Below are 12,485 nucleotides of genomic sequence, written 5' to 3'. Positions count from 1 at the left end.
AAAGATATATATAGATAAGGTATATAGATTATAAAAATATTCGGAGCTACGAGCGAATATTCGGATGAGGTGCGGGTTCGCCTTGTGTTTCTCCGAAACCCAACGGACCACGCCGACGCAGTAGATTCCGCGCGTCACGCGAATCGCGCATGCTCCCAGCTATCTCCGCCCGAACCCTATCGTCACCCCTCTCACCCCCGTCACTCCGCCCCCGCCGCCAGTCGCATCCGCCGCCGCCTCCCCTGCCATCCATCGCCTCTCCTACCGTCCGCCGCCTCCCCTCACCCGGTCACCCATCTCTCCCAGCTGGATCTCGCCCGACGCCGGTCGCCGGCCCTCCCGTCGCCTCCCCTACTCTCCGCCGCCTCCACTGCCATCCGCCACCTCCCCTCACATTCATCCATCTCTCCCGGCTGGACCTCGCCCGACGCCCTTCGCCGGTCCCTCCCGTTCGCCTCCCCTGCTCTCCGCCGCCTCCACTCCCATCCGCCTGCCTCCCCTCACCCGGTCACCCATCTCTCCCGGCTGGATCTCGCCCGACGCCCGTCCGCTGCCTCCCCTTCTCTTCAAGGTAAGGAAAGCCTACCATGTATCTCTTTGAATTTGAAGGTGGCTGTGCCATTGGGTTGATTCAACCACCATTCAGATGGACAAATAGTTGGCTCAATGGATGATGTTTAATTCAATTGTTGCAATGACTATGTAGATTGACTGATGAGATTGAGTTGTCTCTGTTTCCTCTGAGCTGGTTTCGGCTTCGTAATTGACTGCTGCAGGTTTAACTCAGCAATGTGATCTGATCTGGTTTCAGCAATGCGTTGAATGGTTGATGTTTAGTTCAATTGGTTAATTTATACTGTACGCGTTTAACTCACCAATGTGATGCAATGCAAATGCAGTCCATATATCACAGCAACTTTGTTTATTTTCTTTACAAACTTCCTCGAAACTTGAGTTACGGATCAAGCCAGCAAATGTGTGTGGTAATCTCACCAAGTAGGTGAGCATATTCACTGTCCATCCCTAACCTCCAACAAACAAGAGATGGAACCACTCCAACCCACTTTATCCCTCCAATTACAATCAAACAAAAAACTGGATCCAACCCATCCCTGCAATCAAACAAGAGATGGGTCGATCCAACCCAGAAAAGTGGGTCGGCTCCGACCTAACCTGCATCGTTTCAAAACCAAACACATGCTAACATAGCCGCCGGCTGTGAAATATGGATACTCCACCTAGGGACCGTATCCCGTATCGGATACGTATCCGATACGGATATGCCCCGGATACATATCCGTGGCGTATCCACGTATCCCCGATTAAATGGGCCGAAAACTTCGGATCGGAAACGTTTCCGCGCCTGGATTCGGCCCAGCCGGCCCAACATCACAGCACATCCCACCTCCTGCCCTACTCCCGTGACCCGTCGGGCGTCGGCTCTCCCACGCGCAGCCGCCTCACGCAGCGCATCGCCGCATCCTCCCGCTCGACCTGACGGCTGACGCAGCGCCTCCGCCTCTCGTCGGCCGCCGTCCTCTAGCCGCCGTCCGTGAGGCCGCCTCCTGCCAGCCGCCGTCCGCCTCCCGCGGCCACGGGCCGCGAGGCCGCCTCCCGCCGGCCGCAGGCTGCCTCCCGTCGGCCTCCGTCCGCCCGTGATTACTCCCGTCGGCCTCCGGCGTAAGGAGCCCCAGCCCCTGTTCAGGTGCGTGACTTCCTCTGATAGTGGTAGTGCAGGCCTCCCGTGAACCGTGAGTTCCTCCCAGTAATGGTAGCATAGCATCCGTATAGTGCATAGAGATTTACATTTTCTGTGTAGTAACCAGGCAATTTGGAAGTATAATCCATAGTCTACAGAATAAGGGCCCATGCAAGCATGGATGGTGGATTAAGTTCAGGGGCAGTGTGATCTTTATAATGTTGGCTATTGCACAGTTGTTGATTATCCTTTCTTTTCAATACTTAACTGGTTCAAATACAATTGCTTGGAGAATAGTAGCATATAGATTGCAAGTAGGAGGTAACGCGATGATAATTGGCCAATCTCCAGAATCTGGATATGAGTTTATATTGATTGATTGCAGTCCCAGGCTCCCATCCTCTCCTAAATTAGAACCTGCTATCATGTTATTCTCAGTGTAATAGACCTTAAATGTCTCTATGTTGAATTTGAACATCTGTTTTGCAATTTAATATGCATTGTTATTTATTTATTAAAAAAATAGTTAAAACGTATCCGCGTATCGGGTTGTTTAAGAAATTGCCGTATCCGCGTATCCGTATCCTTCCGATACCGATACGCGTATCCGTATCCGTGCTGCATAGGCCGCCGGGTCCTCCTAAGCACAATCCCCCACCGCCGTCCTCAAGCGTCAAGCCCGGTTGAACACCGCCGCCCGCCGCCGGCGACCTCCACCTGTTTGCTTCCAACTGATAGAGGACAACAATCCCCCAACCTTGCAGGCAGGATCTCCGTTCACCTTCCTCCGTGCCGGCCGTCGGTTCAGATGAACACGGATCCAGGTATCCTTGGGCCTGCGAGTATTGGTTTAGGGTTTTTGCAGAAAATTTTTGGGGGCATGTCTGCGGCTGGCATTGGCTTCTTTTGGGTGATCGCGTCCCACTTGGTTTCTTATTTCTGCTTGCTTGTTGTGGCTGCTGTTTTCCTCTCTGCAGGTGAGAAGAGGCCATTTGGCGATCTGGACGACGATGACGATGACGTCTTTGCTTCCAAGAAGGTTAGGTGATTGGTATTGCTATTGTTTCGGTAAATTGACTCTCATTTGGCCGCTGGAAGAATTTGTAGTGAAATTTATCAGACGGAGTATCTGCTATATTATAGGATTTGGAATGTGAGTGTGGAGGTGGCAGTTTGTGGATGGATTGTGTGTGGAAAATTGCTTCTTGTACCCTGGGAGGAGGGGCGGGGGGGAGTGGGTTGTGGGGGTGGATTATTTGGGATTTGTTTGTATAAGCCATGATTAACATTCTCTTCTCTTCTATGTGTCAGACCCATCCCACCCAACTTAACCCATTAGCCCACATCAACTGACCTGATAATAGACTTCAGATCTATCCCAAATAGTATCTCCTGCCAAATAGGCTTGTGCTTTGCAACATTATAAGTGAAAAATGGTTACCTATTCAGGGCATGCTAGGATTGTTAACCTTGACTTGCCAAGCTAGGGATAAGGAAGTGAATTATTATGGAAGCCAATCTGACTCGCCCTCAAAAGTAGTTAAACCAGAAAAGACCAGGTAAGAAAACCATGCATCCTGGCGTTGTAACCACAATTCCAGGCACCGAAAATTAGGTGTACTTTATCATATGGCTGTTTTCTTAATACATATGCAGTTGGAAGCCAAATAGTTTGTGGTATAATGGAAAGATGATATATCCTTCCTAGGATTGGGTATAGTTGATTATATACACTGGTAAGTGATGCAGTAAGCAATAAAATAGCACTTCTCAGCCCTTAAGATTTGTTACATTACTACTGCGGGCGACTTGAAATTCTGCTGTTTTGACTGATAACTGTGGCTGGAAAGAAACACATTTCGTATGCTGGAAAGCTCACTTTAAGTAGTGCTCTGATTGTGCTTGTTTTCCCAATACTAAAATTAGTCAATATAGAACATATGTGAACCACACTTTGGTTATCATCAGCTTGGAAATAAAGTGGCTTCTAAACTACAGTTAGATGATACTTGATCAAAATATTTTAATTTTGAACATATCTTGCTAGCTCGATACTAGGCATGCATTAAACCTGTATTTTGTGGTGCAGGCAAAGACAAAGGTTGAGGAAAGTGCTCCAGGAGCTGCGACGGGAATGATTCTGTCTCTTCGTGAAAGGTATATCACATTTCATGTTTGACCTTTTGAACCAATGTTTTTCTGTTAGCATATAAAAGCATTTATATTGTAGATGAGACTAACACTCGTTCCCTTTGAAGTTTGCAGGACTGTAAACATAGCCTTGCATCCTGCCAGGTTTGTTGTCATCCCTCCACCTTTTATTCTACTCTCATTTACTAGTGCATTAAGAAACTGTTATCTAGTTGTACAATATGTTATATGTTCTACTATTTTATTATTCTATACTTTTGTACAAGTTTGGTCAGTGAAAAAGCAGCTTCAGTTAGTAATCAGTTTTCCTGCGAGTTGAAAGAAAATACATGTCACTAACGATAAGGAGAATATGCAAAAATTGTTACTGCTAGTTTCTTGCTTAATATGGTGTAGAACTCATGTTTTTACATCTACCAAGAAATACAACTTATCGACACGGCTTATTGTAGCACATTTCTAATGTTGCGTATAGCATCGGCCAATAAGTTGGCTACTTGGCTAGTCTATCCTTAATTTGTTGGTTTGAAGCTGAGTTGAATTATTTACTGATAAGATCTACTAATTGAGTCTTAATGATAATATTTGCATTGCACGGCATCTATTTCAGTTAAGAAAGATAGGTATCAGCTTTTCCTAAAAATTGACCATGATCAGAATTCAGAAACCCCTGCCAACAGGGAAAAGCCTGGTTTGGTGATGAGGGCAATCTATGCTGTTATACTGGCATCGCTGGCAATAACTGGATCTGCATTGCTGCTGATATGTTAGCATTATAAAATATCTCAACTAAAAGCCCAGCGAAGTCAAACTTGACTGTAGAAAGCCAACAGCCTATAAGTATTATTGCACTAGCGCTACTGAAATGATGAACCCTTTTTTGAAGGTTAAGGCAGAACAAAATTAAAGATTTGGTGGATCAAGTAATATAGACTTGTGCAGTTAGTCACTTGACTGTTGCTTCCACTTTATTACAGTGACACTTTGATTGCTCTACCCAGTTAAAAATTCATGACCCTTTTGTTGCTGGAAATGATTGAACTATATTATATCACAGGTGGAACTGGAAGCTGCTAAATCAGAAATCGAGAAGTGGCATTCAGCATTTCAGAAAATTCCAGCTGTACCTTCTGGAGCTAATCCAGGTTCATGAATTAAATACAAATCCATCCAAATATTTTGTATGGTCAACCAAATCACCAAGTATAATAGTTATTTTAAATATAGATCCTGTTTCAGTGGTTTCATACCTCAGTAACCTGAAGTCATCGGAGGAGTCATTGAGGGAGCAGGTTTGTCTTTTTGCCATTTTTTTAGTAGAAGGGACTGGCAAAATGGTTCTTCTTTGGTTCAATTTTATTTTGTTGTTACATACTCAGCTGGAGAAAGCAAAGAAAAGGGAGGCAGCTTTTATCGTAACATTTGCTAAACGAGAGCAGGAGATTGCAGAACTGAAGGTACCCTCTCGAAGCTTCATTTTGCTATGAGGCTTATCCCTTTGATCTTTTGAACATTTTTTAATTTATTTATGTTTTTAATCTATACTACACAGTTCACAATGGCAACCAGTTGGAAACTTATTATCAAGATTTAGCTTATTTTGATGGGATTATTGGCAATTCCTGCTGTTGTTTTGTTCACCTTGTGGTTTCTCATTCTCGTGCTGATTGTTGGTGTTTTGTGTATGAATTCACAGTCCGCGGTTAGAGATTTAAAAACTCAATTAAGGCCACCATCAATGCAGGTAAACATATTGCTCCTTATGTTATTATTTATGTCAAATTTTCATGCATTTAAATGTATTTTGTTTTTACATGCTGGGGTTAATGACCAATTCAGCACCGCACACCCAAATAAAAGTTTTACCAGAAGTCCCGCATAAGCATCCAAATGCAGCTGCTCTGTTATGCTTACTCATCTTGGGAGAAAAAAACCTTATCATAGAAAGGGCTCAGTTGGTGGCTGACAATCTCCCTCCCTCCCTCCCTCCCTCTCATCAAACTTTTGCATGGAAACTGTGCCTTAGTGAGCCCCTCATTCATTGTTGCCTACTCCACAACTTTGGTTGAAGTAAAACTAGGTTTATTTTTGTCTTAATAATTCTATTATTTTCATCAACACATCACCTTTTAGAGATCTAGAGTGTTTTTCCCTTCTATATTGAGTTTGGTATAATATAAAAATGGAAGAGCAATGAACACCAATACCAATGCAGTAGGGTTACTGTTTCCTCCGCCCTGGGGAGGGTGAAACCGCTGTAACCAATGAAACCGCTGAGATACTCTGCTTTGAGTTTAAGGCAAAATCAGAGGGACGTGGTGTGCTCACCTTTTTACTACTAAGGGAATTGTATTGAATTTTGTATAGTATTTTATTTCTTATTTAATGCAATGACATGCAATGCTCCTGCATGTTTGGGAAAAAAGAGGTATGTTGATAAACTAATGCGTGGCACACTCTTTGTACAATCCTTAGTTCAATATGGCATTAGCAGAGGAAAGTACAGTGGCAGGGACAGAATGCCACATCTTGAAAAGATGAGATTCTAGAATAGGGAGAAATAAACCGTAAGTTTCGTTTAAGGCATTTGACAGCGAAGGCAAATTATATTATTATTTTTTAATTTCTCAATGCATTACCTTTTATATGGTTGCCTTGACTTGCATAGTAAGATTGATACAGTTTCTCACAGTCGAATCTTAAAAACTACTTGAGTTCTACTATAGACAATGTCCTCAATAGTTGTCTTAATTTTTCTTTTGTTTTAACCAATGTTGATTAATTTTAGTTCATTCTTTTGTATGACTAAAAGACAAGGAGATTATTGCTTGATCCAGCAATTCATGAAGAATTTACACGCTTAAAGGTCAGTCACATTCCCTGAATCAGATAGTTCTTATATTATATCATCTTGTACCTGTATGTTTAGAACACACAACACACTTTGATGTGTTTGATGCTTAGAAAACACTTTGCTGTGTGTTTCCTAAAAGAAACACAACAGGATATTGATGATTTCCTTGTGCACTACCATTTATACTCTTGTGAAATGTTGGTATCATAATATGCAAGTGCATAATCTCGTTGATTACATGTATACAATATCACAAGAAATTTCTGTATAGGTTTCCTTGTAAAAAGATACATTAAGGAATGAATGGTCAAAAGCAACGAATATGTTATTTTGGGAAAAGGAAAACAATAATTTCGTCATATAATCTTATTTGTTTTTGTAGGCCATTGAAGTAATGTATTACACCTTAGGTTGAGGACCATGAATTATGATGATGCATCAGAATTTGAAACTTATGTAAATTTAGTGGCCTAGGAAAGCTAAAACTGCCATATCTTGAGACTCACTGGTTATTTCTAAAGTCTAAACAATTGTCCATGCATACCAAATCTTATAGGCTACTTTTCTGCAGAATCTTGTGGAGGAGAAAGAGAAAAAAATCAAGGAGCTTCAGGACAATGTTGCTGCTGTCAATTTTACTCCATCAAGCAAACTTGGAAAAATGCTAATGGCTAAATGTAGAACTTTGCAAGAAGAAAATGAAGAGATTGGGGCCATGGCATCAGAAGGAAAAGTAAGCCCTTCTACACAAACTCCTGGTTACCTTGTTACCATATAAAATTCTGAAATGCTTTTTTATTGTTTTTAAGATCATTGTAAGAGGATAAAGAGTCTGGTCACTTTGATTGAACAACCAGAAATTTATCATAATAAAAAAATTCTGCTCAGGTTATGCAAATAATGCATCTGGTGCGAATGCCTATAATAGCTTCTTACCCAACTACTCCCTTCAGTTCTTTTTGTAGGGTGTATTAGGGTTTGGAGAAGTCTTTAGGCCAGTCTCAGTGCACATTCTCACAGTTACCTGCGAGGTGTCATGGAGATGAAACTACCTGCGAGGTGTCATGGAGATGAAACTCCTCTCTCATCTCTTGAACCTCCCCCTTCTCTCTCATCTCTTGAAACTCCCCCTTCTCTCTCATCTCTTGAACCTCCCCCTTCTCTCTCATCTCTTGAACCTCCCCCTTCTCTCTCATCTCTTGAACCTCCCCCTTCTCTCCTCATAATGACCATGCCAAGTGAGCAAAATTGTTGATGTGGCATATATTTTAATGCTCATGAAACTCCTATGAAACCTTCCATTGAGACTGGACTTAGAAGCATACGTTGACCACCAGTTTGTTTTGACAGTATACTCCCTCTGATTTATAACACATGTTTTAGCCTTTGGCACAAGGATTAAGGAAGTAAATAAAATGGCCATCCTATACCTAGTTTATATTCTCAACAGTGTGCATTTATGATGCCAAAACTACTTACTATTTAATGGAATTAATGAGAGGTAAGATTGAAAAAGAGAGTCAAAATCACCTCGAAGTTGTAGAACAAGTATTTTGAAGATAGTGAAGAGGCTAAATAACAAGTATTGTGGATTGGAGTGGGTTTTAAATTGCTACAAATTAATATTGTATTAAAAGATCTGAGAAATACAAATCTATTGCTTACAATGTTCCTACACTAAGCAAGCATATAGCTGAACTAAGTGTTAAAAATCTGTGAAATTTTGTCTTTCTCAAATCCTAATATGCCCTGTGAAAATAAACAGACTTGTAACAATGCTTTTTAATGATGTATCTTTGGTGCAGATCCATGAGCTTGGAATGAAAATTGCGGTTCTGAAGTCTCAGAACAATGAGCTCAGGAATCAATTTGATGGTTAGTCATTTTATCTCTCATCTGTATGAACTGCATTCTTTATAATTATTCTTTTTTTGCTTCTCAGTGATTGGTGTTGGAGTATTAGTGCACTACCAAGAGTATCCTTCGCAACACTTCCCATCTAGATTTTTTTGGTTATTTGACATTTATTGAACTATGCTACCACGATTAGATTTCAGCGCTAGTTTGCATGTTTCTTTTAGTGAGTTACAACAGAATCTCACAAGTTTCTATTAAGTAAATTGCTTATTCTGTTATGAAACTATAGCTATTTTGACCTTTTTCTTTTGTTGTGTTGTCAGTTTTGTATAAACACATGGATGGTGTAACAAATGACGTAGAGAGATCAAATGAAATGGTAAGCTTCATCATTGTTACTACAGGGTACTATTGGTTAGTTGCCTTTTTAGGCCACTAAAGATCTTTGGCTCGCACCTTTTACAGGTGTCCATTCTGCAAGAGGAGTTGGAAGCCAAGGATCTAGAGCTTGCAAGATTGAAGGAGATGCTTTCCCAGAAAGAAGCTAGTCACGATGAAGCGGTTGAGGAGAGAGACGAAGCTGCAAATGATATGAATACAGCTTCAGATCCAATGCATGTGAAAGTGGAAAGTTGAGGCAGTTTCCGGTTGGGCTGGCAACTAGGTGCAGTGGGTTGTCCTGAGAAATCTATATGTATACTATGCAGACTTCAAGTGACTGTATTTCCTGGGATGCTGATGTACCAAAAGTACTGGTATATCACGCTGTGTATGCAACAGACCCTGCTTATTTCTGAGCCTTGGTGGCTAGTGCTTGTTTAATTTTGATGGGCACTGTTGCTGAAGCTTAACTAGAACTGTCGCATAACTTGTGATTCTTGTGGTCCTGCAAAATGCTGTGCTCTCATGGGTCAGTTGTTGCACCATTTGAGTGTCTCAGTAGCGCCTACTGTTAGGGTTGATGCTCAACAAATGTGATTGGTTTGTGCCATCTTGATACCTACCAGACCCTCCAAAGATGCAATGCCTCTGCATTGCATAGCGCCTAGACTCCCTTTGGATTCATACTGACATCTGAGACGTGCATCTGAATTCCGGACTGCTAGCTGAGGTGATCCAATGCGCATGTGGCGCTAACGTGTTGGCAGAGCGCCGCCCCAGAGTCTGGCAACCAATAGAAATTTAAAACCCCGACCTGCTATATGGTCGTTATTGAAACAGGAGGCAGCAGCATGGTGCAGGAACAACAGGAAGCAGAAGCGGCTAGCTATCTGCAGGAAATACAACAGGAATAAACTTGGGACAGCCATGGCCGTGGAAGACGGCTCGTCATCCCCTCTACGTTCTTCGCGTCATGCGTGGGTAGTGCACATGGGCGCGGGCTCGCCTCTGTACATGTCCTTGCAAACGTAGCGTGGAGGGTCCGAGCCCCTCACCTTGCTGCACTCCTTGCAGGCCAACGAGCACCGCTCGAGCCTGTCGTGGCACCAGCAGGACGGCAGCACTACCGACAGGGTGCACACCTGCATGTCGCAGCACTTCCACGGCCTCTCCGCATAATCGCCCGGCATGGCGCGCGCCGTCGCTTCGCCGGCCCGGGCATCGCCTGAGGCGGCGGCGTCGCTGGGGAGGCGAATGACGACGCCCGTGTCGCCGGACGCCGCGGCTGCGGAGAGCCCGGCGACAAGGAGCATGATCAGAGCCACGAGCGAAAGCATCGGCAGGGTGGGAGCAACCCGCTTCCCCTTCCCCATGGCTCTGGCTGCCTCGTCGTGTGGTTTGGGCTCTTGGGGACAACGTGACTGCGTGAGACGAGACGATGGAGGCCGTATAAATAGACTGAGAGAGGCCTCGCATGCCTGCGGCATGAACTAGTAGAAGATCATCGAGACGATCCGTTCACCATCAGCATGCAGTGCCACACGACCCGCGCGGCATGCATGCATCGGGTAATTGAAATCCTGGCGACGGCGTCGTACACGTATCAGCATATGGAGTTCGTGGCAACCGGCTTGCTGCCTACCACCGGCCGGCCACCGTCCACCGGCGAGAGACAGAACGAAGCGGGCAAGGAATAATGGGATTCGATGATATCATGATACGCACGAAGAGATACACAAAAAGAACGCGGGACAGGGTTTGCATCGACAAGATTGTGAAATACCCAATCTAATTCTCCGCTGACGAAGGAGTCACTGATTTGTTACTTCCGCTGAAGTTTGATATTGGGTTTAGCACACGCTATTCAAATTTTTTAACATGTTTGAAACAGCTTAAAAATCCTACTTATCGTCACAACTAAACGGCGTGCTTATTTGCAATTTCTTCTAGTTGCATTTCTCCCAACCGCTCCCAATTGTACTAAAACGCAGAACCTAGACTAAGCCTGCTCTATCAGAGAAGCGTTTTCCCCCTTATTTATGCAGCTTAATTGAAAAGCACTTCTCCTCATTGCTGTACCAAAATGAGAGTGAGTAGAGGAGGTGAAAACCGAAATATCCTACAACGCAGATAGATCACCGTGACGATACAAGGACAAAAGAAAACCCACCATATTGGTGACTTTAAGGTAGACTTGATACAACAGCATGCCACCATAAGATCAAAAACATATAGCCACATCTCAAGCTAATTAAATACGGAGATCATAAAATAAAATATAATATTTAGGAGGCGACCGGGAGGAGAGGGCTTTCCCATTAGCGATCAGTCAAGAGGAGGCCCCACCCATACTTACCCCGTCACGCGAAATAAAAATACACATCCTCTCATCTTTCTCCGCCCCAGCGCTCGTCGTATTCCTCCGACCCTTCCCGCAGCCCCGCCTATCCCGCCTCACCCACCAGCCTCCGCCTCCGCCTCCTCCCCCTCCCCTTCTCCCCCCTAGCTCCCCCACTTCCTCCGCGGCCCCTCCCGGCACAGGCGCCGCCGGATCCGCCACCCACGCGACCACCGTTAACCATTGCGGTCCTAACACCCTCGCCACCGACCTAGCCCAACTAGCCTCCTCCACCACCACAGCGGGCGGCATCGCTTCCACCCCCACCCTACCACTGCTGCCGGTCCGATAGCCGCCCTGTTGCTAATTTGTTTTTCTCCTCATGGAGGCACTGAAAATCACTATCTCGTGGGACACAATATTAGTGATTTGTAATGTCCTCTTGGGTATGTGGGAGTGGAGAGGATTTGATGCGGATGAAGCCTATATGCGACATGCATAGGCGTATTAGTAAGTTTTTTAATCGTTGTAACCTAATCCTTGTTAACTTTAGGCATCAACTTGAAATAAACATATATAATAAAGGTGATGCTAACATTCTGGTCACTGAAAATGTTTCCCAGCGTATAATTCTTTCGAGGTACGTGATGGAAAAAAAAACTATATAAAGGATCAAAGGGACTGCTAGCTAAGCCGAAACATTGGAATCGACTGAAAATAACATGCCAGATCGCCAGTGCCAGCACGGGGAGGCAGTGGGGAACGGCGGGAAAAATTAACCAATTGGTGTGGTTAAACGATATGGGCATGTGGCAAAAGGAGCCAACAAAATTAAGCTGGCAGTCCTGCCGTGATCTACGAATACATCAGGCCATTCAGTCACGCTTAAGCTTAACCACAGCGAAAAGGGGCATACTCAAAAGGAGCCAAAAAAAAAAAATGCGTGGTCGGCAGGATTCGAACCTGCGCGGGCAAAGCCCACATGATTTCTAGTCATGCCCGATAACCACTCCGGCACGACCACCTCTGATGCATATTTTATCTTGTAAAATATATATAACCATATTAAATGTAGAGGACCAGATTCTTCTTGGCGCACAGAGCCCAGATACCCAATTGTTTTACTTGTTGAGCTGGGCCTATTATAGGCCTCCCCACCGCTTCCCTGTCCGCCGCGGCCCACCCTTCAGCTCCCAGCAGCAACG

At 44.3% G+C, this 12,485-nt stretch overlaps 2 protein-coding genes and 1 non-coding gene across 4 annotated transcripts; 1 reads left to right on the top strand and 2 right to left on the bottom strand.

The window, feature by feature from the left end:
* The first annotated feature begins 1,295 nt into the window (after positions 1 to 1,295).
* On the top strand, positions 1,296 to 9,429 carry LOC101777480 (FKBP12-interacting protein of 37 kDa). 2 transcript variants are annotated; one of them, XM_012843238.2, is made up of 14 exons: positions 1,296 to 1,705; positions 2,464 to 2,523; positions 2,677 to 2,738; positions 3,789 to 3,856; positions 3,958 to 3,994; positions 4,908 to 4,995; positions 5,090 to 5,142; positions 5,230 to 5,307; positions 5,547 to 5,594; positions 6,663 to 6,716; positions 7,276 to 7,437; positions 8,510 to 8,579; positions 8,885 to 8,940; positions 9,027 to 9,429. In XM_012843238.2, the coding sequence occupies exons 2-14, from the start codon at positions 2,508 to 2,510 to the stop codon at positions 9,195 to 9,197; spliced, it is 963 nt and encodes a 320-aa protein (XP_012698692.1). In that variant the 5' UTR covers positions 1,296 to 1,705; positions 2,464 to 2,507; the 3' UTR covers positions 9,198 to 9,429. The 2 variants fall into 2 exon arrangements, with proteins under 2 accessions (XP_012698692.1, XP_012698691.1); XM_012843237.2 differs by having other exon boundaries at positions 5,078 to 5,142.
* Positions 9,430 to 9,568: 139 nt separating this feature from the next.
* On the bottom strand, positions 9,569 to 10,466 carry LOC101778161 (Bowman-Birk type bran trypsin inhibitor). The gene has a single exon (XM_004952663.2). It carries the CDS (start codon positions 10,427 to 10,429, stop codon positions 9,914 to 9,916), a length of 516 nt encoding a protein of 171 aa, XP_004952720.2. The 5' UTR covers positions 10,430 to 10,466; the 3' UTR covers positions 9,569 to 9,913.
* A 1,756-nt stretch (positions 10,467 to 12,222) lies between these two features.
* On the bottom strand, positions 12,223 to 12,304 carry TRNAS-AGA. The gene has a single exon. It is a non-coding gene; the product is annotated as a tRNA-Ser (tRNA).
* Between the last annotated feature and the right edge of the window lie 181 nt (positions 12,305 to 12,485).

This window comes from Setaria italica, chromosome I (genome assembly GCF_000263155.2).
Source record: "Setaria italica strain Yugu1 chromosome I, Setaria_italica_v2.0, whole genome shotgun sequence".
In the NCBI taxonomy this organism is placed as follows: Eukaryota; Viridiplantae; Streptophyta; class Magnoliopsida; order Poales; family Poaceae; genus Setaria; species Setaria italica.
This window is presented reverse-complemented; position numbering and strand designations above follow the sequence as displayed.

What these genes read in the sequence shown, in the direction of transcription:
- LOC101777480 (XM_012843237.2), top strand. An exon ending in TAAGGCCACCATCAATGCAG is followed by an intron (nt 5,595 to 6,662) that starts GTAAACATATTG and finishes TATGACTAAAAG; the next exon opens with ACAAGGAGATTATTGCTTGA. An exon ending in TAGAGAGATCAAATGAAATG is followed by an intron (nt 8,941 to 9,026) that starts GTAAGCTTCATC and finishes CACCTTTTACAG; the next exon opens with GTGTCCATTCTGCAAGAGGA.
- LOC101778161 (XM_004952663.2), bottom strand. Translation starts at nt 10,429, where the DNA reads ATGCCGCAGGCATGCGAGGCCTCTCTCAGTCTATTTATACGGCCTCCA.